The 25,590-nt window shown below is 47.6% G+C and overlaps 7 protein-coding genes across 7 annotated transcripts; 1 reads left to right on the top strand and 6 right to left on the bottom strand.

Moving 5' to 3' along the window:
- Positions 1-219: 219 nt before the first annotated feature.
- EJ05DRAFT_470609 (valyl-tRNA synthetase) lies at positions 220-3,734 on the bottom strand (the record flags this gene model as incomplete). Its single annotated transcript, XM_033742945.1, has 2 exons — positions 220-3,339; positions 3,396-3,734. The coding sequence occupies 2 exons, from the start codon at positions 3,732-3,734 to the stop codon at positions 574-576; spliced, it is 3,105 nt and encodes a 1,034-aa protein (XP_033595585.1). The 3' UTR covers positions 220-573.
- A 1,608-nt stretch (positions 3,735-5,342) lies between these two features.
- EJ05DRAFT_533743 (MFS transporter) lies at positions 5,343-7,044 on the bottom strand. Its single transcript, XM_033749139.1, has 4 exons — positions 6,841-7,044; positions 6,035-6,786; positions 5,670-5,973; positions 5,343-5,617 (listed from the first exon to the last, which is right to left on the bottom strand). The coding sequence occupies exons 1-4, from the start codon at positions 7,003-7,005 to the stop codon at positions 5,390-5,392; spliced, it is 1,449 nt and encodes a 482-aa protein (XP_033595584.1). The 5' UTR covers positions 7,006-7,044; the 3' UTR covers positions 5,343-5,389.
- Positions 7,045-7,705: 661 nt separating this feature from the next.
- EJ05DRAFT_533742 (major facilitator superfamily transporter) lies at positions 7,706-9,815 on the bottom strand (the record flags this gene model as incomplete). The annotated part of the gene is made up of 4 exons (XM_033749138.1): positions 7,706-9,173; positions 9,221-9,467; positions 9,518-9,557; positions 9,607-9,815. The coding sequence occupies 4 exons, from the start codon at positions 9,813-9,815 to the stop codon at positions 8,206-8,208; spliced, it is 1,464 nt and encodes a 487-aa protein (XP_033595583.1). The 3' UTR covers positions 7,706-8,205.
- A 1,874-nt stretch (positions 9,816-11,689) lies between these two features.
- EJ05DRAFT_226330 (amino acid transporter) lies at positions 11,690-13,562 on the bottom strand. Its single transcript, XM_033739939.1, has 2 exons — positions 13,054-13,562; positions 11,690-12,992 (listed from the first exon to the last, which is right to left on the bottom strand). The coding sequence occupies exons 1-2, from the start codon at positions 13,443-13,445 to the stop codon at positions 11,783-11,785; spliced, it is 1,602 nt and encodes a 533-aa protein (XP_033595582.1). The 5' UTR covers positions 13,446-13,562; the 3' UTR covers positions 11,690-11,782.
- Positions 13,563-13,958: 396 nt separating this feature from the next.
- On the bottom strand, positions 13,959-14,862 carry EJ05DRAFT_226328 (uncharacterized protein). The gene is made up of 3 exons (XM_033739938.1): positions 14,826-14,862; positions 14,047-14,773; positions 13,959-13,985 (listed from the first exon to the last, which is right to left on the bottom strand). Exon 2 carries the CDS (start codon positions 14,654-14,656, stop codon positions 14,120-14,122), a length of 537 nt encoding a protein of 178 aa, XP_033595581.1. The 5' UTR covers positions 14,657-14,773; positions 14,826-14,862; the 3' UTR covers positions 13,959-13,985; positions 14,047-14,119.
- Positions 14,863-15,426: 564 nt separating this feature from the next.
- Positions 15,427-15,806, top strand: EJ05DRAFT_480643 (uncharacterized protein). Its single transcript, XM_033744903.1, has one exon. It carries the CDS (start codon positions 15,436-15,438, stop codon positions 15,688-15,690), a length of 255 nt encoding a protein of 84 aa, XP_033595580.1. The 5' UTR covers positions 15,427-15,435; the 3' UTR covers positions 15,691-15,806.
- A 2,380-nt stretch (positions 15,807-18,186) lies between these two features.
- On the bottom strand, positions 18,187-19,735 carry EJ05DRAFT_495029 (Molybdopterin-synthase sulfurtransferase; the record flags this gene model as incomplete). The annotated part of the gene is made up of 3 exons (XM_033746227.1): positions 18,187-19,249; positions 19,304-19,517; positions 19,573-19,735. 3 exons carry the CDS (start codon positions 19,733-19,735, stop codon positions 18,187-18,189), a joined length of 1,440 nt encoding a protein of 479 aa, XP_033595579.1.
- Between the last annotated feature and the right edge of the window lie 5,855 nt (positions 19,736-25,590).

Below are 25,590 nucleotides of genomic sequence, written 5' to 3'. Positions count from 1 at the left end.
AAAAGTTTTAGTGGGGCCTGTTATCGCACCGCTTCGATCTTGGCGTTCCTCGGCGGTCTAGTCTACAAATAGATTAGTCTTTTTGTACCATAATAACGAGACTTAGAGCCTCGTCAAGCTTGAATAATGTCTATCGTCAAATTCAATCCCTTGCATCCCTTCCAAATACCTTTTGACTCCCATCTTTCGGTCTCAGCCGGACTTTTATCTTTGAGAATCGCCGTGATGCATTTCGCTCACTGTGGTGATAATATGTACGAGCAATGAGTCTTGGGTTAGCTGCATATTCCATCTCACTCTGCGGGTTTGGTGTCTCGGTCGCTCGATGATCGGATATTTCCTCTGCGGTATTCACCAGGAGTGGTGATTGCTCTAGTCCTGATGTTGGGTCCGCCATGACTATGAAATAAAGTTGAAAGCGATAAATTCTATAGAGTATTCTGGAGGTTGAGGAGGACTAGGCTGTGAGACAACAGGACAGAGCTAACTGGTAGGATTCGATCCGATTCATGCATTTTTACCTGCCCAGCCCCTCAGAGGCCCAAGAACGCCGTCCAAATGACAATCGTGCGGCTAAGCCGTCAGGTTTTCGAAGACAACGACAACATCTCGCAACGCCTGCAATCTAGCGTCAACGTCTCGCTTCTTCCTCTCAGCCAGGTTCATAGCCTCAGTGACATCCTTTCCATGAACCTGCTTCAACTCCATCAAAGCTGCATGCGTGTCACTTTGCTCCTGTTCCGCCTCAGTTATCCTTCCTTTGAACTTTTTGACTTCACTTGCGGCATTCTGTACGTGATCCTTGACATCAAGGAAGACATTCGCGTCTGCGGAAACAGGATGCACCGCACAGTGAGCAGGTATCGATGCGCCAACATTCAGCACACTGATTTCAACGGATGTTTTGCCACTCAGTGATTTGATCGCAGCTAATTGAGCTGCAATCGTGTCACGCGAAGTTTCATTCAAAGGTGAGATGTAAGCAACCCCCTTTTCTCTCACCGCGTAGTCCGACAGCAAGGAACGTAGGCCTTTAGAGCACCCCAACACAAGCTCATAAGCCGATTCTGACGTTGGATCGTGAATGGACGCATCATACTCGGGATACTCGGCAATGGTGATGGAGGATGTGTTGTCTTTTGGCCTTCGCGGTAGGCGTTGCCAAAGCTCTTCAGTCAAAAAGGGCATGAAGGGCGATACGAGTCGCAGGCCAGTTTCTAATGCGGTGTAAAGTGTATCCATTGCGGAACGAGCTTCTTCGGCGGTGCCGTCTGTGATGATGGACTTGGAGTTCTCGATATAAATGTCGAAAAGTTCATCGTACAAATACCGGTAGGCGATTTGAGTGGATCTTGCGAATTCGCGCTCCTCAAGAGCACGATTTGCTTGCTTGGCAGCAAGTGTCATCTTTGTCAGGATCCATCGTTCTGGGAGACTTTCTTTCCCACTTAATATGCAACTGGCTCTGGGGACGAACTCGGCGCCAAGCTTTCCGAGAGCATATTTCGTCGCTTGATAGATCTTGTTGCAGAACTTGCGATAGCCATGCATTGTCTTTACATCGAAGTTTATGTCGCTGCCAGAGACCTGAGTGTAATTAATGAGGGAGAAACGCAAGGCGTCGGCCCCGATCTCCGGTATCCCTTGTGGAAAAGCCTTTCTCTGAAATTTCTCGGCATTCTTAATTTCACTCTGGGCGAGATTGCCACTCAAGAGCTTTTGATGCAAGCCATCAAGGCTAATGCCATCTAGTATATCAACCGGGTCGATAACGTTGCCAAGGGATTTCGACATTTTTCTACCTTCACTATCGCGAATTAAGCCATGGCAATAGACTTCAGTGAAGGGTATTTTCCCGGTCAGTTTTAGTGAAAACATAATCATTCGGCTCACCCAGAAAGGGATGATATCCCAGCCTGTTTCGAGGGTCGTAGTTGGGAAAAACTTCTCGAGGTCCGAGGTCTTAGCTGGCCATCCGAGAGTACTGCATGGCCATAGGCCGGAGCTGAACCATGTATCTAAGACATCCTCGTCCTGCTTCACTGATACTTCTTTTCCAGGAAACTTTTGCTCTGCTTTGGCCTGTGCCTCGGAATGTGTTCTCCCGCATACCCAGTAGTTGTCATCAGCATCAGTCTGGTGATCTTCACCTTTGATAGTAATATGATAGGCTGGGATTTGATGACCCCACCAAAGCTGCCTCGAAAGACACCAGTCTTGAAGGTCTCGCATCCACTGCAGATATAGTCGCTTTTGTAGCTCTGGGCGAATAACGAGTTCTCCGCTTTCCACTACTTCCATCGCCGGTCCTGTCAGGGGTTTCATGCGCATCCACCATTGAGGTTTTAAGAGAGGTTCTATGATATCGCCTGAACGACTACAGATAGGCACGACCATCTTGTTGGACTCCTGTCTCGTGTATAATCCCTGGCGTTTGAGTTCGTTGATGACGCCGTATCTAGCATTGAACCTTTTCTCTCCTTCAAAGGGTCCGGCGTTGCTATTTAATGTCCCGTCTTCGTTCAAGATGCTGATAAAAGGCAGATTATGTTTTTTGCCGAGATTGAAATCGTTGTGGTCGTGTGCAGGTGTCAATTTCACGGCACCAGTACCGAAATGCCGGTCAACATATTCGTCAGCAATGATCCGCAGTTTTCTTCCGGGAATGATCGGATGTTGTGCAACCTGGCCGATGAACGTTTGGTATCGCTCATCTGAAGGATGCACGGCGATCCCGGTATCACCCAGCATCGTCTCTGGCCTGGTTGTGGCGACTTCAATTGTCTCATCTGAACCATCAATTCTGTATTTGAAATACGTAAGTGTTCCGAACTCGATTTTTCTATCGTAACCCGGCACTTCAAGCTTTGTCGTTCCTTCGATCTCCTTTTGATTGACCTCAAGAGTTGACAAGGCAGTAGACAAGCGACAGGACCAGTGTACAAGCCTGTTAGCGCGGTAGATAAGACCTTCGGAATGGAACCTCAAGAAAGTTTCTGTAACCGCATTGGACAATTGTGGGCTCATTGTGAAGGCTTCTCGTGACCAGTCTACAGAGACACCTAGTCTGCGTATGGTACTGTTTATTGCCTTGTGGTAATCCTCTTTCCAATCCTGGCATATCTGCACGAATTCAGCCCGACTAAAATCTTGCCTTTTGGATTTCCCGCCGATTGGATTTTTGGCGAGCTGTTTTTCAACAACGGCTTGAGTGGCAATACCTGCATGATCCGTGCCAGGAATGTAAAGGGTTGTAAACTGTCGCATGCGATGCCATCTCGTGAGAGTGTCTTCCAGGGACAGTGCCAGGGCGTGACCTATGTGTAGTCTGCCAGTAACCTGGAAAACTTTAGTAAAGGGCCGACGCAAGAGACCAAACATGTATAGGTTATTACATTTGGCGGTGGTATGGCGATAACATATTTCCCTTTTGGCCTGAGACTACCGTCCTCCTCTAGTTGTGGTTTGAATAAACCCTGAGCCTCCCAAAAGCCATACCACGCAGATTCCACAACCCTAGGTAGATAGGCTTTATGAAAGTCATCATCCAGGGGTTTCAGGATCTTTTTCTGCCCTATGGGCGTCTCCTCAATCCAGTCTTTCGGCTCAACATGAGAAATCTCTTTCTTTTTAGCTCTCTTCTCTTTGATAGCATCACTAGTTTGTTGCAGCTCTTTCTGGTGGGCTTGTTTTCTGGTAAACTTTTCGAGCTTCAAGCGCTGCTTTTCGCTCATGGGTTTTGCGGCAGGCGGCAGCGTTGAAGTCATCCTTATAGACAGAGAGGTAGAGATTCTGCGGGGCAAGGTAACAATCCAGGCGGCGGGTGATCTTAAAGGTAGCGCGGACTATGTGAGTCAGAGTGTCATATGTTCAAAACTAAAATGTAAATTGTCAAACGCAGGATCTAAAAATCAAAATTCCACCGTATCCCTCTCTTATCTCTCTATCTAAAGGTTTCTTAAGTACTTAATATAGAATAGGTATAAAGCATATATATTCGTAGCCTATAAGGTCAATATCAGTTCAAAACATATATAACAATTTATTCCAAAGCCTGCGAGGTTATAATCAACAAAAACAGCCCAAAAGACGTGTAATAGATGTGGTTTCAAGGCCTGCAAGGCCAAATTCAGTTAAAAAAAACCGTCTATCAAGTATTGTTTTAGAAGAAGAGAGAGATGGGAATAAGAGATCGATGAAAGAGGAGTAAAAGAATACTAGAAATCCTTAGATAGTATATTAAAATATACTAGACGCTTGAGAATACCTTAATAAGTGAGGTGTGGGGTAGAATATTGGTTCTGAAATTTAAATTTTGCGTTTGGAGGTTTACGTTTAAGGTTTGAACATGTGGCACTCTGATTCTGACTCACATTCATCCATAGTCCGCGGTCAAAGGGCCCAACCCCTTAGCCATGCACCGTTACGTACGTCTCTCTGTTACACCTAGTATATAACTCGTATCGTTATCTCCTGTATTACCGTTATCTCGAAGGCGTTATCTCATATATCTCGATCCTGCTACTTAGTATAATAAGAGATTACAGCTTACTTAATCGTCAACCTAAGGTATCTACTTTGTTTTCTGGATAAATGCCGTAGTATTTTGCTTGATCAGACCGTTATCTCACTCTTAAACAATAGCCCGCACTCTCCTGGGAATTACGTGGTAGTAGCATTGAAGATACTATCAAAAATAACCGGACATGCGTGAAAGTTAGCACAGTGCAGGTACCTATCTCTCAGGGCGGATCTACGATGTCTTGGTCCTCACCAGTAACTATCAGTATGCTCCTTGCCGGCCTCCTTAGGTTCTATATTCTTAGCGATTGGATGGCGATTCGTAAGGCTTCCTTTGTTGCCGGCTCGACCGTTCTCGTGTAACGCTTTCATTAATATCCTCGTCCTTGCTAACATTCCAATCGGATGAACTTATTGGAAAGAGCTATTCGTTCTGCCTCTGAATCTACAAAATGTCCGTGGCTCGAGTCCTGTTGAAGCTGGGATCTTAATACTTCCGATGGTCATCACCCTTGGGCTCACATCATGTCTAAGCCGTATGCTCGTTTCCTTCCTCGGGCGATATAGATCTAATATCGTTACTGGAGATGTCTGTTGAATTTTCGACACTCTACCCAAAGTTGAACTACATTCAAAGACCCCTACTTGCCAGAATGTTGCAATCGATGTCTTAGACGGTGTAGGGGTAAGATGCTCGTTGTAGCCCGGTCAGTATACTGCCATTTCTATCATATTGGCATATAGTACGTACTGATACTATAGTTTGAAGTCTTTGTTAGTATTCTCGCGGAGACTAGGTCTATATGAAAGGACTTAGGGCTGTTTTTATTTCTTTCTCAATCCTAACTGCTTTCCTCGTATGCTACTCCTAGTACCCATAACTGTTGACATGCTCATGTGTCGCAATCTCCATTAAGCGACGGTTCTCTCTGATCAACATAGTACGAATCCACCATGCGCAAGCAATTGATCCTAGTGCAAGTCCTGCCGAAGCCCCAAATCCAGACGCATACCTAGGCTCGTCTGTCTTGGGCCACATGTAAGCGCCGTAAATATACCCGATCTGTCCACCAACATTTGTCATGGCTAAAATAACCTGTGCCTCGTTAGAGTTGCATCTCCGGGGGGGGGGGGGGTTTTGTGCTCACAGCTTTCTTTTCCTTTGTTTGGCCCAGTGTCGAGGATGCCCAGCCGACGATTACAGAATTGACTGAATATGCTCCCATAGCAAACACGAAGCATGCAACGTATCTTGCAGCGGTATTCAAGGTTGCCGCAGCCCATACAAATCCAACAATCGCCATGGATAGACCTGCAGTGATATGCCATGTTCTTTCGTGAAACCGTCCAGACGACCAGCCGAAGAAGATTCCAGTCGCTCCAGCGAAAAGAAAAGGGGGGCAACTGAGTACCAGCGTGACGGTCGTATTGAACCCCAATGTTTTCACAACACTACCAACGTCAGCAGAGTCGATGTCAGCGGAGAAGGCACCCGCAATGAGAGCATACATACGTGGGGAAGAAAGAATTGAATGAGCACGCCGCAAGATGCAAGTTCTGCATCAAACAAAACAGCCAAGTCTTTGGATCCTTGCACGCCTGTTTCAACCCTTTCAGCGTCGACGACTCGCCCTCATCACCAACTCTGTCCCTCTCCATCCGCGCATGTGCAAGCTCACGTTCCGCTGGCTTCAGCCACTTCGTCGTGAGCGGCGTATCCGGGAGAATGAAGAACCCGAACAGCGCAACGAAAGCCGTGATTGCGCCCTCAACAATAAACAGCCATCGCCACCCGGCAATGCCCCTTCTTCCATCTAGTCCAGCAAACACTCCGGCAGCGATGAGACCAGAGAAGCCCGTGGCGAGTATCTGCGCACAATAAAGACATGCAACTCTCGACGCGACCTCCTTGCGCGTGTAGAAGATGCTCAATACATATGTCGCACCAGGGTAGAATGGTGCCTCCGTGATGCCGAGCAGGAATCTGCACGCGACGAGACTACCGTAGGATTGCACGAGAGAAGTGCAACCGCTGACGACGGCCCAGATCAGCATCCAGGCGCTCATGTAGATGCTGGGACGGATGCGAGTGATGAGCATATTACTAGGGACTTGAGTGAGAACATAGCCGACGAAGAGGATAGAGACTGTTGTGTTGAACTGAGACCCGGACATTCCTAAGTCGTCTTCGAGGCCGTTGAGACGAGCTTGGGCGATCGCATTGCGATCGATGTAGTTCAGAAAGTACATGATACATAGGCAGGGCTAAGACATTATTAACCTAGTGTTCTGACGTGATTTAGTCAATGTGTCGCTCGCCATTATCATATAGTCCAGCTTTCGCACGAGCTTGATCTCAATGGGATTGGTTTTGGCGAGAGCGCCAGCATAGTCACCTTTCTGGTCTAGCATATTCTTCTCGGGTGCGTCTTCGAACTGCTCAATAGCAGTCGTTGTTGCGGCTGGGCTGCCACTCTTGGCCATTTTGGTCCTGGGTCGGTAGGTTTCGACACCGGTGTGTCAGGAATCTAGGGCCTTTGAACCGGAGCGCATACTCAACGCTTACTTTTATAGGACGCGGGAGATTGGTCTGGCCTGATTACAAGAGTGAGGGGAGCCCTGTATATATCTATCTGTGGCGCGTGACACCATGTCTCCGGTATCAGATTAGTCCACAGCTTGACCGACTCAATTAGTTGCTGTTGACGAAGCTGGCCATCGAAGTCGAGTCCTTCACGGTGAGATCGACCAAGAAACGACTATCCGAAATCTTTTCAAGCTACGTGAAGTCTGAACATTGGCTAGTGTCGAGTGTACAAAGTGATCAAAAGGGGTTAGTGTAATGTATGCAATATGCAGGGGATGTCCTGGACATGTGCAGTAGGACAATGAAAAGAGATTTCCCTCAAATACAGTCTTCAAGGAAGCAGGAGCATACGCATACAGCTCCACGCGCACCCACATCAAAGGCTGTAGATAAACATAATTAGAAGAAATAGGCCGTGCTACCGCTGTCACTCAAAAAAGTGGTGACACTAAAAAGGTTACCTTTCATCAATTCTAGCTAATTTGAAAGGAATCAAAACTAAAGGTACAGTATAGCTCTAATTTCTCATATAATCAGTGTTCTTAGCCATAATAACACTTTTAGACATGCTTAAGAGCAATATTGAATAACAGTAAACCCGATGTTCACGTTCCACGATCTTGTACTTTAGATATATCAGTTTAATATCTAAAGCCTAGAAATCATTACTCTACGCATCCCACCTACCTATACAGTCACAACCTCTTATGCACGATAATGACGGTTCTATATAATATAATACTTGACTATCGTACGGATACCAGCATAGTTTGAGAAAGAAGCTTACTTCGGATCTGTGAGGCGAGGCTAGGATGCAGAAACACCAATGTTACAGGGATATATACAGCGCCTACCGCAACGATCACTATGAGATGTGGCTCCTCTGCGAGTGGTATTGAAATTAGCAGTCTTTGACTATAATGCGAGCAGACACGACTGTGAAGGGTTGATCGTATAGCAAACGGTGGCACTGAATCGACATCACAATGTGTAGAATGCGTTCTGTCGGGTATATTCATATTCCTTCATCAATCATGTACATCCCTGTTCCACCCAGCTAGATACATCCCTCTCGTCCCATCATATACAGCGCCAGGCTAGTACGTGTACCTGAAGTCGCCATGGACATCATCGTCCTGGCTCTCCAGCCTCTTCTCGCCTCGTGCCTGCTTTCCGTTCTCGACGTAGAACGCCACGCTGAGAATACACACCAGCACAACGGTCAACAAGCAACAGGCAATACACGCGTACGCACCAGGGTGGTATGTAGGGCTATCTTGATCGCGAAACACCAAGCTACCGGCAATACCCCCGACACCACCAAACCCGACCAAGGTTGCGGAGCAGAATGCACGCTTCCATTGGCCGCGGATGTTGTTCGCCTGGTATGACATGACGGACGGGACGTTTGCGTTTGCGCCTGCGGTGACGAGGAAGACGCCAAAGTAGCGCACGGCGGGCGAGGAGTGGAAGCCCATGATTGGAAGGCCGATGAGGCAGAGTAGCATGTTGAAGAGGATGAGCGGTCCGCGGATCTTGAATCTGTCGCCGACATAGCCGGTGCCGTACATGACAAATGCGCCAAAGACGTATGGCGGTGCGACGAGGCACTGCGAGGCGCCGATGCTGAATTTCATGTTGACATGGAGGATGATGGGCAGGAAGTATGCGAGTGCGTATGTTACAGTGGTTGTGTTGAAGAAAATCAGGGCATAGCACCAGATCTTCCAATCGGAGCCAGCGCCGAGAAACTTTCTCAGATTGAAAGGCTCAAGCTTGGTGTCGCCGCGGTCGCGGTTAACTTTACGTACGATAAAGGCGATTTCTTGAGGTGCCAGAAAGTGGAATGACTTGTAATTGACGTCGTCCGGGAAGCCCACCAGCGCCCAATAGCCACCGATGGCGATGATGCAGGTCACGGTGCCTTCGATAATGAAGATCCAGCGCCAGCCATTGAGCGAGGCCAGACCTTTCATTTGCATGAGACCATAAGCTAGGATGCCAGAGCAGGCGGAGGCGACACAGCCGATGATGTAGAAAAAGGAGTAACGCTTGCCGACCTCGTCTGAAAGGGTTAGATATGGCGTAATGAAATGGACTGGGGATATTTACAGCGGGTGTACCACGTGCTCAGGAGATAAACGCAGCTGGGAAAGAAGCCGGCCTCGAAAATACCGAGGACGAGGCGGAGAGCGGCCAGTTGCTGCCACTCACGCACAAAGCCCATACCGATCATGACGGCGCCCCAGAGGAGGGTGATAGTGGAGAGATGAACTCGAGGGCCGATTTTGCGGACGATGACAGTGGATGGCGGCTGGAAGACGATGTAGGTGATGAAAAAGAGTAGGGTGACGAGTGACTACAATGCGGTCAGGATACTGATCAGAATAAAGGACATTATTGACGTACGTATCGATTATTTCCGACCATGGCCAGATCAACTTTCATGCTGATTGATTGTCAGCAAGGAGCTTCGTATCACAATCAACGAAGCATACCCCGCGATATTCGCCGCAGACAGGTTCGTACGGTCCATGAGCGAGATGCAGTACATCAAGCCAACGGTCGAGACCAGACGTCGATCGACTCTTCGCACAATGGACCTCTGCTCTTGCGGCGAGAATTCCGTGTCGACATCAGAGTCAGAACCAGCGCTGTTGGCGGCTTCTTCGTAGAAGGCGCCGTGCTGCTTCTCAATTTCTGCCATTCTGGGTAACGTTGTTCAAACAAGCGTACGACCAGAAAAGGCTTGGAGCTGCGGTGCAAGCAAGTAATGCTGCTAGGAGAGTACTTATCAGGTAGAAGGCAACCTCTTCTCAAAGCTACAGCGGACTGGGTTGAATGCTGGGGGTATGCAAGGTATATACAGCAGTGAACACGAAATGCCGAGGACGGCTGATGAACACCCCAGTGCATCAAGTGCTTGGCTGTCCATGCTTTGCAGAAGCGAAGGAATGCAAGACCTGGGGTAGTACGGGCCAATGTTCCCCATGCGGAAGACGCGGACAGGTGTCAATCGTGTATGCCATCGCAAACAGAGTCGCCGCGGCCGGCAATTCGTATGGCAAACAGCTTGTCAACATTGGCACTCACGGCCAGACCGGCCTCAAACGTGGCGCAACCCACTCACCTGTCGAATCCAAGCACGCTAGAAGTTGCAGAAGCCCCAAAGATGCCAATCAGCTGCTATGCCAAGCAAGGGTGTCGGTGCGAATGGTGAAAATACGGGACTATTCACACCATGGTTTGCCCCTCAAGGGATGGGGTCGACGTATATTCCAAACGACGGCGAGCGTGTATCATATGACTGCAGCCACCCAGCAGCGTAGAAGGAACAGCTTTGGCAGGATTCTTCTGTCGGACCCAGCGCGGGTCCTTGCAATCAATCCTCCTCTGCTACCAAACAAGATAAGCATCGGAGAAGCACATACGTGCATGCAAGATGGCTGATTAAACGGGCCTATGCTGCATGTACGCAGGAAGCAGGAAGCAGGAAGCAGGAAGCCCGCCGTGATTATTCGCCGAAAGCATGGACAAGAACCATCACGGTCTGACAGGAAGAACATCCCCAACGTGCTTCACAACCGTCGAGTTGCCGCCCATGTATGGTGCTGACTCGCGATAGAACTGATCGCAGGCCTCTCCGCATTCTCGGAAACGGCTTGAGAAGCCATCCGCAAAAAAACCTGGGGGATCCGCAGGTGACAAAACGTGGCGTTACTCTTTTGTCCCTAATGCCCGTCTTTCCGTCTGCGAGGGGCGAAGTCGGGTCCCATATTCCTGAATTCTGCATCATGCCGACGACACAGATGCCCATATGCTTGCCAAGGGGTGTAGCGGTCTTGGTCGGGCTTGATAGATGCCCTTGCGTTCCATTATGCCTATCCATGCACCGCACTCCGCCAAGATGTAACGACTTGGCACTTGGCGAGACCTGGGATATTTCCCCCCGGCTGAATCCTGATGGATCATGGAGAACGTCACTGACAAGAGTAATTTGCGCGTCTGGGATGTTAAACACCACAATTCTTCGGCGTACGCGAGAGCTAAAATAGCATCGCGTTGACGATATATCGAACTGTGGAATAGACCCATGTCCAAGACGTGGAAACGGGTAAATCTCGTGTACCCTGCTATTGCAAAGTCCCAAGTACTCTAGGGTCTCGGAGAAAAACGTCAGCTTATACAGAGGCCGCTCTATTGTTCTTCTAATTATACTCTTGGTTTAATTTAACTTGAACTCTGATAGGCTTGCTTTGGTAATAAGTACTGTGGTTTTTATTCATTGGCTTAGCTCTTCTTTTTTTCCAGGACTAAAATGTTCATCCTGCTAGAAACAGATCGAGGCTTGATGTAGATGCATAAGAATGCAATGTCTTCTTCTAACTTTTCTCTGGACCTATCGCAATATAGCGGTAGCTCGTTACTTTTCATAGCCCGAAGCCAGCGCATATGTCTGACGCTCACGGTCAACGTACCACGGGACATTGTAACAATACGGAAACAAAGCGAGACGAAGCACAACTCTGGGAGAATTGGCTTCTGACAACGCAACGTCTGTTAAGATGTATCGCATATTGACAAGTTGGCATTTTCTATTCACGTGATGGCCAGTGGAAACGACAGCGCTGCGTAGTCAATTGGCTCGACATTTTGCTGTCGTAACAGGGAAGCTTAAATCTTATCGCCTGAGATGCGCTCCGCATCGGCAACCGCCATGTCTCTCGGCGTGAGCACATGCGCTCCCACGTACCCATTCTTTCGCTTGTAAATGTACCACATCGAGACGAAGATGCTTAGTCCGCCGGTTATGACGCAGGAATAGTTCATCGTCTGCGCCGAGAACGGCATACTATATGGGAAGCAGAAAATAACAACAAACACAATGATGTACGCGCTGCTGATGCTGTAGAATGAATATGCGACAATAGGTGGTAGTCGAAATGGACCTGGAACCAGATATGCACGCCTCGTGACCAGGTTTGGCAGGATCGCCATGAGATAGGACAGCGTGGTGAGAATCACGAATGATCCGACAAAGGCGCTGAATGCTGTCAGTGAACCAATGTATATCAGTCCCAGTACTGTGTTGATGATACCGCACATCAGAGTTGCGTTGAATGGGTTGTGTTTGCGCGGATGTATGCGACCTAGGTATTTACTAAATGGCGTTGCATCATCTCTCGCGAGAGTCCATAACATTCGTCCAGCGGTAATATAGGTCCCGACACATCCAGGGAGAAGTGGCAGGAAGATGATCAAGAGCAGACCAAATGCCCCACCTCTCGTCCCTGTGGCTTGACGATATATCTCGGCGATGGGCGACGTATAAGGATTGACGAAAACAGCGTCCAGATCGTTGATCGAGTAGAACAAAGCCGCAAGATAGCAGAATGCGGTCAAAAGTCCTATGACCATTTGAGCGGCAAGTGCCTTCGGAATATTGACTCGCGGGTTCGGAATTTCCTCCGCCAGATGCGTTATACAATCGGGTGTGCCGACTGCATATGCGCCATTCAACATACCCAGTAGAAACGCGAAGCCACTGCTGCTATACCCAGTCAAGTTTCGCCAGTCTTTCCATACAAATGCGTCAGAAGCATGGCCAGTGCCACTGGTCGATGGCATGATGGCACACACGAGAATCGTGATGAAGACACCGGCCAGAATGAGAAAGAGACCGAATTGATTGACCCGTGGGAGCGCCCTGTTGGCATACATCACACACAGACAGGATACCCAGGTGATGATGAGATAGGCAATGAAGACATGCCCTCGGACTAGGACGTAACCCGGATTAAACACACTGTACATGGACACAGCAAGCGTTGCTGCCACATTGCTCAAGGAAGTAGAGCCGAATATCCAAGCGAAGCAGTTCAGCCTGGGCATGGCTGGTCATCAGTGCGCTCGATCAAGTACATATATACCAACAGAGAACTTACCAGCCAGCATACCAGCCAACAACTTTCCCATATGTCGGACCTGCTGTCACCGTCGCCCAGTGATATACGCCTGCCGATGATGGGATTGACGACGCCAATTCAGCGATGCAGGTAGCGATGATCCAATAAAAGGCGGATACAGCCAAAAGCTCGTAGATGACACCAGGCGGGCCTCCATTGTAGAGCGAGACAACGATCGAGCCGCCCAACGCAGGCCATGTATTGCCACAAGTCAAACCGATAGAGCATGCACTGATCAAAGTGAAGTTGCGATCAACCTCTTGGACGTGACCAGATGCATTGATGACGGGATCACCAGCATTTGCCTCATCGGCTTGATATGCAGGTACTCCGGGCAAGAATGCTGGAGGCTTTTCCGTGGCCTTTTCCATCCCGAGGCTCGCTCCGATTTAGCAGACCGAGATGGTATGGCCAGAAGTTCGAGTGACTCGGACGAACATGAGAGGTCGCGTGTCGGAGAGGCGGGACATACTGCACGATGCATGGTAGATGGTTGAGTAGTAAGAGAAGTTAGGATGCCAGGCTGTTGAATAAGCAGATAGTCAAGAAGCCAGATCTGCATCTCATCTGCGTCTCAGGGAGTCTACCGAGCTCTAATTGGCTTAATGTTGCTACGCGATAACGCTTCTGTCAAAGTGGACGACGCGGACAGACGTAGGGAAGGGCTGACAAGGTTGCCGGCGCAGAATGCCACATGCCGAGTTGCTTCTGCTGCGGGCAGTCTTGTGCATCAACACTCATGCTATTCTTATGAAAATCAGCTCTTCTTGGTAGGAAGCTCGTAAGAAGCACCCAGCTACAGATTTTGATGGAAACGGGCGAGTCGAGTTGTTAAAAAAAACCGGACTCCGGGGCCGGTCCCGGACGTGTTTCCACAAGGGGTCCACTCCGACTTCCTCCACTCTGGCAAACTGCCGACCTCCGTAAGTGCAGGTCCAAAGTTGTGTTTCGTCGTCTATCGATGTGACTCACATAATATTCAACCGACGACGCTGTTCAAGTGTCACCATTACCGCTACGGTAATATACCCTCTTTAGATGTACTTTACCTGATTACACCCTGATTCTTGTTCCCAATCAACATTGTGCTGAACATTTGGAGGGGAGCTTTCGCGTAAGAGCTTTGGTTTCGAGGCCATAACCAGAGCTCCTCAATTTCGCCAATCCTCCACTTGATTGTGGTAGAACTTCCGCATTGACTTCGCCTTGCCCAAGTCCCAAAATTTCCCATTCTTGTCGGTTTGTCCCATGAAGTATGGACGTCTACCTGTGTCTTTCCGCGACCAAAACGTGTGCTTGGTACCAGTATGTCACACGATTTAGGCTTTCTTAAGGAAGGTCTTCGCGTGCGCGCGAGAGATATAATCCGCGTCATGTCTCGTACGCTTGCATCAGCTTTTGGGTCGTGTCTCGCAGTATCCACGAATTCGGCTCTGTTATGCGACTGACAGGGTGTTTCGACGGTACAGCAAATGCTCAATACATTCTCGTCTGTATACTGCGCTACGGTCCTACTGCGAGAGCAATCGCGAGGTACGTGACAGGCGGAGTTAGAGCAGCGCCTGAAGCGGGACCAGCGCATCCATGGATGTATTTATCAAAATCATCCCCTCCTCTCAACTCAACATTCCCGTTGTAACATTGAGATGGCCGACTCTACTATTGTCATGATATCAGCTCCTCGGTGTGTGTCAGAAGCCTGATGTGTTTAGCGGCCGGATAAGTGTCCAAGGAGCTTCTTGCTGGCTCACCTCACCATTGTGACCAATTCATCCAATACTGACACAACAATAGCTGCACGGATACGGAAACGTCTCTCGTATATCCGGCCCCTATCCAGTCAAGCGCGAGACGGTATGAATGAGTTGCTATCAAGTAGCCCACAGATCTGCCAACAGGGCAGTGCACGCACCGTTGGCATCGGCTTTGGCGTTGTTGGCTAATTAGCTTTGTTCCAATTTTCGGATCTGTCTCACATGCGCGCGTGGCTGGCCACGACCTCGTGTTTTGCATATTGTCATTGGTTGGACACAAGACAGCGCCACGGTCTGCTCAGCTGAATCACGAATGCCTCGTTGACGGTTCGGTCTAGCGAATTGTGGCTCGCATAAGCGCGTACTAGCGCCACCCCTATTCATTTGGGCGGATTTGGGGGCTTAGATCCCGTGCAGGACTCTCTTCGCAAGGCTTATTTTGGGAAGCAACATCGAACCGCTAGTTGGCCATGTCAGAATACGGGATGGCTTGCATTGTACATATGAAGGGCAAGGCCAGTCATGTTTGCTCTGACATTCCGGTCTCCTTGCGCGGCACCATATTCCAGTCTCTCGACGCGCTTGACTACAGTCAATTAAATCCGATATGGCTCCAAGACGCGGCGGCGGTGGAGGTGGCTATAGCTATGGCGACAGCAGCAGCGTGAGCAATCGTTGTGCTGAAGCTGGCGCATTCGCAGACACACTTTCAAGGGGGTTTCTTGCCATCATGGCGGTCTTTGCGGCACTTCAGATCCTGGTGATTATCATGTACTTTGTTGTGCGTCTGCGGACAAAGACTACAAAGAATATCGCGAGATTCTACACCTTTGGATTCTCCATCGTCCTCGCGTTGCTGTAAGTCTTGAGGTGACAACACGTCCAGTCATGGTCCCGTACTGACACCGTCCAGGGCAAAAATCTTATACATCATCAGCACAACACTCGTGCAATGTGCTATCATCGTGGACATCGACTCATCAAACAGGCTTTACGTCGCCATCGAATGGCTCAGCGTCCTCGCCATCATCGTTCTCCTCTACGTGATCCTCGTCCCCGCGCCCTCGGTCCTCCTCTCCGTCGCCGGCACGAGTAATGGCTTCCGACGCATGGTCAAGATCGGTGAACTTGCCGGCTTCACCATTGTGGCCCTCCTTCTCATCGTCTATCTTGGCATCTACACCCACTATATCGACCACACGATCGATTCGGGCTCCGACAACTACGACCTCTACGTCTCCGCATTGAAGATCTACGCCGCCGCCATGTTCCTCGCCTTCATCCTCGTCTGCGTCGCAGTGGGCAGCATGCTCCTCGCAGTCCTCAGGATGCGCAGCTCCCCAACTGTGCAACGAGGCGTACGTATTCCCCGCTCTCAGACACACATCCTACTAACCCACCCTCCAGTCCCTCGTCGTCCTAGTCCCCCTCCTCTTCATCGGCATCGCCGGTCTGACCCTCACCGAGTTCGCAATCTTCATTAGCAGCATACGGTCCCTCGAAGACGTTGACTACAACGGCATCACCGAAGCCTCGCTGCTTGCCAGATCCGCCATCGACCGTCTGTTTGAGTTTATCGCCTACGTCGCCATCCTACTTGTTGCCGGGAGCGCTGCTGTTGCTGCATACGACCCGTCGAATCCGGACGGCCATGCCGTGAATGGCGGCGCGTTCGACAAGCATGGCCACGCGCCCGACTATGCAGGCGTGGGCTATCAGGGCGTGCCGTATCAGAGCGAGGCGCCGCCGCAGCACATGCAGCAAACGCAGTATCCGCCGCAGAACGTGCCGCAGGCGTATGGTGGACATCAGCAGTATTAAGGGGCATGATGTATAGTTATCTTTTGTGCTTGCGATGGGCGGGTGGTTGACGTGTGCTGTAACGATAATGATAATGACGAATCTGAAATATCCACCAGAGTCAATGAGGCTTGTTGTGCTTTGTTCTCCTTTTGAACTGCCGGTGCACGGGCAAGGTCACATGCGGTCTTGAGGCCGATGTGGCAGGGCATTTGGGCTTGGTCGTAGGATAGAACTGCTTCGGGTGGCTTGCATTCGCCGTAGACCCTGGGATCACAATCCATACAACGGCATGCATTGACTCCTGAATACCCGACCATACTCCCTCTACGACTGGTGCTCTGTGTACCTACCTGTAGCCGTCGATGCATATCCCGAATTCCACAACCATGAGTCACATCGTCTCACTATCCAAACATGCACGCCTAGCATATCATTTCCCAACCTAGGACGTGTAGAGAGCAGGATGATCATCACGTCTGAAAAGGTGACGGCGGGGGTGTGCGATAGGCACTGGCTTGGCCGGCGCGTGCTGATGGATATTCGGGGTCGGGAGCAGCTCAGGTCGAGCGTGGGGCGGAGTATGTGTACGGTTATGCATAAGCAGTTGGTGTGTCTGTCTGTTTCTTTGTCCCTCAGGGGCGCGCAATCCAAGCATCAAGACAGGCAATCCAAACATCAACACTACTAACCCAAAACCCCACAGTTCATCAACAGCTTCATAGGCAGACAGCCACCGGCAGACGAATAGCTGCCGTGATTCCGCCCCGTCGTGAGCGCGGACGGAGGCGGGAGCGTGATCCTCGAGTATGCCAGGGAGGTATACCAGGTCGCGCACCGGCACGCGGACTCGAAGAGCTCCAAGACAATCGATGAGAAGAAGCTCGTCACCTTGATCACCGCGTGCATGGCCGTCGACGCCCGCCTGCAGGACACCATCCTCAAGCTCCCCTCCCTCCGACTTCGCCGCGGACAAGAAGAAGAGCCCCCCCTGGCTCAGCACATGGGCTGCGACGAACGTCCATCCCGACGACCGCACGCACGACGCCCTCGTCAACGCATGCCGCCACGACGAAACCCGCTTCTACGCCGAATCGACCGCGGTCATAACCTGGACCCAGTACCGGACAGTCAGGATGCACGTCTTCCAAGTCCTCGACCTGCCGCGCCTGCGCGCCCAGTGGCACCGGCAGAGCGCCGAGATGGTCGAGGACTCTTGCGCCACGGTGCCGCATCTGATGGGCGGGCTGGATCCCCGCTCGTGAGATCAAGTGGGGTGTGGGTGTGTCGTTGAGGGGGTAATATGCTGCTCTGGCCGCTGCGCGCGGCGATCTTGGCGGTGGGCGTCTCTGCGGAGCGGCGGGAGTGGATTTCGTTGACGCTGGAGCGGATCGGTAGTACGCTGGGTATCGGACAGGCTTTGGGACTGGCGCAGCTGGGGCGTTCTGGTGTTGCGGTCGAGTCGCGGATGAGTTGTGGTCTTGGTCGGATGGAGGAGATGGCGGCTGATGTGACTTCCAAGGGGTGTCTTGTTTGGGGAGTAGTATGTGCCGCTGCCTCAGTATTCGGGAAAGTCTCTGTCAACCTTGTCTCGCCATGCTTTCAGCCCGCCCGCCACGTCTACGATTCGTCGTCGTCCGCCCTCGTCCAGAGCCAGCTCGCGGAACCTCTTCACGGTGAGCTGCGAATCGTTGCCCAGTCTACAGATGATGTACAGTGCCTGATCAAGCGGGATTCTCCGGAGTTCGTCAACCCAAGTGGCAGACGGGCCCGTTGCAGAGGGGTCGGTACTGCTGATGACCGAGTATGGAATGTTGATACTGCCCTTCAGACTACAGAGATCGAACTGGACCTTTTCTCGCACGTCGAGCACGACGGGCGGGGCAGCAAGTGGTCTGCCGAAATGCACCTCCTGCTCCGAGTCGGCAATCAGCTGGGCAAACGACTTGACCGATATCCGCTCACTGGGCTGCAGGGCCGCGACGGGACTGCTGACGCCACAGAACTGGACGTAGTCCAGACTCCCCGAGTTCAGCGACTCGACGGTGACGGACGCTTGCGCCGAACACGCGGCACAGTCTGCTCTCCGGGAGCGCAGCCGTATGGAGCGGAACATGGGCTTTGAAAACGACGAGAACAAGAGCAGGTTAGGCGGGTCTGCTTTCTTGCGCTGCTGCTGCTGCTGCTGCTGGGCGTCGATCTCGTCCAGCTCCATCGGCGTGTCCTCTTCGCTGCTGGTCGCTATGATGACTTTGAGCGCCTCGAGGGACTGCAGCACGCCCATGGTGCCCACGACCGGACCCAGGATGCCGCCCTCGCCGCATGTCACTACACTGGCTGCCGGGGGCGGCTTCGGGAAGATGCATCTGTAGCATGGCCCGCCGTGGACATCGCCGGCCGGGCGAGGCGGGTTGTTGAGCACCATCAGCTGGCCTTCGGTGCGCAGGGCCGAGGCAGAGACGAGCGGCTTCCGCAGGAGAACACAGGAGTCGGATATCAGGTACCGCGACGCCGGTGTATCCGTGCAGTCGAGGACGACGTCGTACTGGCTGATGATTCCCAGTGCGTTCTCCGGAAAGATGCGTTCATGGTGCGGAATGCATTGCACTTCGTCGTTGAGTCTGGGGGCGTTTAGCAGATACAGGTGGACAAGGGGTCGTAGATAGAATACACACCCATTGATGTACAACACCGCGCTCTCAACCTTGGACATGCCCACCTTTGCCGTGCCATGCAGAATCTGGCGGTGCAAGTTCGACACCTCGACATCATCCGCATCCACCAAGCCAATCGTGCCCACACCCGCACCCGCCAGATACGCCGCCGCCGGACAGCCCAGCCCCCCAACGCCAACAATCAACACCGACGCATTCTTCAGCTTCATCTGTCCTGCACGCCCCGTCAGCATCATCCACCACTCCCCCAAGCAACACAAGAAACCCACCAGCCAGCCCAACCTCGGGCATAATCAACTGCCTGCCATACCGCCTATACTCATCCCCACTCAACGGCCACTCCCTCCCGCCTTTCCTCTCCACTTCCCCATCCCCAAACCTCAGCGCCGCAAAAATCTCATTCTTCACATCGTCCGGAACCCCATCATTCATGCCGCCCGTGCCATAAAAATAGCCCGTGCGACGGAACGGCTCGGCCTCGATGCCGGCAGCACAGTACGAATTCGGCGTGTCCGTGTCCGGGGTGCGCAGCTGCGTGGTCTGGGACGGACATGTCGTCGTTGTCGTCGGCAGAGGATGTTTCTTGCGCTCGAGCGCGGATAGAGCGTCGCGTAGGGTGCAGAGCTGGGCTTCTGTGGCGGCAATCTGGCGGTGCAGAGAGGCGATTTTGTGGTCGAGGGTGGTGGGCGACATGGTGCGGAGGGTGCTGGAGTCGTGCAGTGTGGGCGGCATGGCTATATGGTCGTGTGTGCACAGTGAGTGAACCCTCTGAGGAGGATATGGGATTTTGTGGGATTCCTATTAGGTAATCCTCATTACTCAGAACTTATTCAGCGTTAGGCACATATATATAGTATATAGATAGACTTAGTAGACACGTTAATTAATTTTACTATATCTAATTGTAAGGAGGCGGGCTCCACGCACCAACCAACTACACCAAAAGGACCGAATCTTGAAGCTACTGCTTCAAGGGTGGAGCACACTGCTTATATACGACTGCTGCACACATGTATAATCAACTGGCAGGCACGTGCCTGACACTAATTTACTAAAGTACCTATATCTAGTAGCTAAAAACTAGTTTTATCCTTCTAAGGAGACTATCGCTTTAGCAATACCTCCTAAGGAGTAGCTATATTACCCCTTATATAAAAGGAAACTTATTAAATATATTTAACGCCTATAATAAACTATATAACTTACTAAATAATAATAAAAATAAACCTAGAGTCTAATATAAAAAACCCTTGTAAGGATTATAGACATAGAATAGTAGTCTAACAGGTTATAGGAGGATTCGGGAATATATTTAAAAGGGTAGTCTACTCTCTTAATAAGGTTAATTTCTAAAGAGTAGGAATTAAGTATATACGGCCTACTTATATAGTAGTCTCGCTTATTCTAGCTAGCTTACCCTAGGTCTACCTATTACGGACCGTACTAGACCATAGTATTCTAGTTAAGTCTATTCTAGTATTAGCCCTAATAATATCCTTCTTCTTTTTATACTTCGCCCTAAAGTACTTAGCTATATATAAATCTATAATTCTATAAGTGTTATATTTATACACGTATCTAATTAAATCTATATAATATTATTAATAGTCTTTATATTAGTAAACTTAAGCTCTAGTTCACTTTTATTTATATATACGCTTATCCCTTACTTTATAGCTACTACCTTAGAGATAGCTCCGTAGGTTATATAACCGCTATATTAACTAAGCTTATATTTAGTTCTCTTATTCTAAATTTTCTTCTCTAGTATATCTATCTTACTCTTAAGGTAAGTCGTTAATTCGTATACTATCTCCTTTAGTTTAGATCCGTTCGGGTCTAGAGTAGTCTATTTTCGTTAGAGCTAGTTCTATATAATCTATTCGCGTTATTATAGTTACTAATTTAGCTTCTTTAATCGCCTTTAAGGCTAAACGAGTATTCTACTCTTAGATCTCTAGCTAATATATATATATATATATATAGATATCTAATACTAGTCCTATTTCTAAGCCTACCTCCTCCTCTTATAAGACTTACTCTAAAGAGATTATCTCTACCCCGGCTATACCGGCTAAAAAATCTACTTATTATAGTAGTATAAAGACGCGCTCTAAGTTAGAGAAGAAGGTAGCTAAGACTACTACTACTATTACTACTAACGTAGCTACTAGTTACTCTAATCTAGGTAATTCTAGTACTAGTATTACGGAAGAGGTAGCTATAAAGTCTACCTATATCTACTCGCGCCGCCTATCTACTCTACCTCCTTTAGAGGATAAAGAAGATCTTATTATAGATAATAATTAAGAGTTTATACCTTCGCCGCCTTACTCTAAATACTATTCCTCTTTTTAGTCTAATATAGACTAACTTAGTTACTCTAGGTTCTTTTAGGACCTTAATATTTACTCTAAACCTAGCCCTAGTAATAATAAGGTCTAGGTCGCCGAAGATACTAAACATAGTCATGGTTTACGCTATAGAAAAACGGCGAACTATAGTTTAATATACTTTAAGTATATTAAGGCTCACGCTACCGGCTCTAAATATCTCTTCCGCTCTAACTCTAGTATTAGCTACTACTCTACTAACCGCGACGGGCCTATATATCTAATCTTTAAGCTCCCTACCCACTACCACCGCTATACTATCCTTAGTAAAGTTTATCTTTAGGTAAGTCTATTAGGCTATTTTAGTCTAGGGTAATCTAAAGTTATCTATACTAATACGTTTTTAGGTTTCTATTTATATATAAGATATATATAACGATCTTCGCGTCCGCGAGACTCTCGGCGGTTCTAGTAGTTATCTAGCTTCTATATATAGAGAGTTTAGAGAGCGCTATAAGCTCTTCCTAGAGGTTATTAAAGTATAAGTTTAGAAACCGTTAATTATTATTAACCTTAGCTTATAATTTTTAGTCGCCGCGAGATTCCTAGCGCTTAGACTATCTATTCTAGGGAGTCGGTTTTAGCTACTAAGGCCGTAGAAGAGATTTATACTATTCCTTCCCGCTCGCCTTATACTACTAACGGGTCTCGTAAGAGATCTACTAGTTCTCCTTCTAAGTTACCTTATAAGAGGGTATATATTCTATTCTAGATTATTCTAGACTATATTAGCTAACTTTAGGTCTAGTCGCTTCGCTCTAGCGCTTAGTTATCGTCTTACTAGGCTCTAACCGAGCGCGTGGTTACTCTAGAGGATAAGGTCTCTAACCTCCGTCGCTCTATTACTCGGTTAGTTTATTTACTATACTCTAAGAGTAATAATAAGATAGAGGAGTAGCTCTATGGCTCTATTTACTAGGGTTTCTATATAGTATATATTAGCTCTATCTACCTAGTTTCTATCCGTTTTAGTCCTTTTTAGACCGTTTAGATACCTATCTACTAGTTTTCTAGTAATTTAATTCTTAACGTAATAATATTATATACGTTCTTATTTATTCTATAACTATTAAATTTTAGGTTCTAATTTCCTTTAAGTTACTTAAGTATAGGCATCGTATATAAATTAGTTTATCTCTCTAAATTATATTAGAGTACCCGAACTAGTGGTCTAGTAGTTATCGGTTTAGGTACTCTAACCTTTTATATTATATATTACGAGTTTAATTCCGTAGTAGGGTACCTTTTTAGTTTCTTAGTTCTATATTCTTCTCGTGTATAATAGTCTATATTAGTCTATTCTAGACTTCTCTATGTTATTCTATTATAATATATCGCGTCGCGTGTCTATAACGGTTATTTACGTTTTCTTCGCGTTTAGTAACCATATATTACTTAAATTATAGGGCTACCTTATAGAGTTTTTCTAGTGTACGTTTAGGATTCGTAATTCGATACTTCGTTCTCTATAGTATTCTTCTTCTTTTTATAATAGCTCTAACGGCGCTAGGTTTATAGTAGTAACGTGTTATCCTATAACCTCTATTTATATATAGCTATCGCGGCACTTAAGATATATACTATAGGTTCCTAGGTATTCTTATCCTCGGTATAGTTCTTCTAATAGATTTAATACTTTTAGATACCGTTCTCGTCGAGCCTATGTTCGATAATATAGTCTACTTTATATATGTCTAGTCTATCTTAGAGTATAATAGAGTGTAATTACACGTTCGTACGTTTATATACGTTAGGTTAAAACCTTTTAAGTAATAAGACGTGGAATACGTTATAGACTTTTATATTATTTCCTAGGTTGAGCTCATAGGCTCTTATACTAATGCGACAAAAAAAACTTCTTATACCCTAACGGACTAAACTAGTTAATTCGGGGAAAAACAGCGATTTACATACATTAAACGATAGAGTATACCGAGTATAACAACCTCTAATATATATATATACGTATAGTATATAATACGCGACGATACCGATGTATAGAGATACTATATATATACGCTCGAAGACTCTTTAATAATATAAGTATAGACTATATCTAATAAACGCTAATATACTAACCCTCTTTTATTAGTTAAGGGCTACCCTTAACTAATAACTATGGCGGCCTTAGGTATTATAATACCCCGGTATACGCCGGATATACCCCTACTAGTATAGTAGAAACAGCCATATAGCGATATTAATATAGATAGCTAGATACCTATCTAAAATATAGAAACTAACTAAGGGTGCGAAGTACTATAGATAATCTAGACCAAGGGGACCCTAAGAGGGGAGACCCTCCTAGATAAAATTAAATACTAGATAATATATATAGAGAGGGACGCCGAGAAGGGAAAGAAGACCCTCCTTTATATATTTCGGGACCTTATCTAGAATCTAAGAGAAATTATAGAGGAAGAAAGGAAGTCGCTATAAGAGGAACCTAGTAGTAGACTCGACCGAATAGAAGCTAGCCTATAGAGAATCTAGAAAGAGCTATTCTAAGGTAAGCGCCCTAATACGTAGGCTTAGATTATAGTACTATCCGGAGCCACTATACTAAGGACTACTAGGACTATAGATAGAGTATATAGTATACGTATTATAATCTAGAATAAGGATACGCTAGCGTAGGTCTAACGGGCATCCCTAAAGGAAATTATAAATAAGATTAATAAATAGAAAGAAATATAGTCGAGCGTCGTGGCTACTAAAGTTACGCTAGGTGGGGTAGTACTTACTACTATAATAAATACTACGTAGTAAAACATCTTACGAGATCCGAACGCGATAGGTAGTATCTTCCCTAGCGCGTCTATTAGGGTAGCTATATACCCGATTATAGTATACGTAGTATCTATATATAGATAGGCTATTAGAGCGGAGGATATTACGTATATAGAATAATCTAACACGCGAAAATACTTAGGGATTAAGATTATAAAAGCGTGGTAGAAGAATCTATAGGCGATTAAGATAACGGCGAAAAAACACTCTACTATAATTATAGAGCTCCGAGACCCCGCCCTCGTATAATATATTATATAGAAGGGATTTCTAATAGAAGGAGAGCTTCTTATAGCCGAGCCATGGGATAGAGCATAGATAATAATATAGTACTTTAACTATTAAGGGTATAGATATACTATATAAAGGTACTTATAGAAGACTAAGTGCGGATAGTACCGTGGGGACCACGCTATCTAGAAGTACTCTTATAAACCGCGAGGAGACGGACTAAGAAATAGAGATATAGTATAGTGTTTAAACTACGACGGGAAATACCCGTTATAGTTATTAACATATATAAAACGTAAATAGATTATAGAATATATTCGTACGATAAAAGCAAGAGGCGCGAGATAGTTATAGAATATAACACCTACCACGAGTCCTTCCTTTATAACACCTCTAACCTCCCCTCTAGAAGGTAGTTAGGCGGGATAGTAGACTATTCTAAAGATAATAGGACGACTAAAAGGCATAGTTAAAGCCGCTACCGCGTGAGGATAGTCGCGCCTCTAAGGAATAAGTATATAGATATATATACTCCCTAGTACCTAATAAGGGACTAGAATATACTCTAAATTATATAGGTAAATATATAATATAAAAGAGAGAACTAGGCGACGCTCCTCGAAGAGACTAGGGCTATAATACTCGCTATCTAGGAACCCTATAAACACTACTAGACGAGTAAACCAACCATATACCCCGGATACTATACTATATACCCTCTAGGACTAGAAAGACGAGTTCTCTTCTATATTCATAGGTTAATACTACTCTTATTATGGTCGTATACCGAGCGCGATAACCTTAGGATAATACTATACCTATAAATAGATATAGGCCCCCTATATATATATAATATATATAACTAATAACGTA

This window comes from Pseudovirgaria hyperparasitica (genome assembly GCF_010093815.1).
Source record: "Pseudovirgaria hyperparasitica strain CBS 121739 unplaced genomic scaffold EJ05scaffold_22, whole genome shotgun sequence".
In the NCBI taxonomy this organism is placed as follows: Eukaryota; Fungi; Ascomycota; class Dothideomycetes; order Acrospermales; family Acrospermaceae; genus Pseudovirgaria; species Pseudovirgaria hyperparasitica.
Note: the sequence above shows the minus strand (reverse complement) of the source record. Positions and strands in the feature narration are given on the sequence as shown.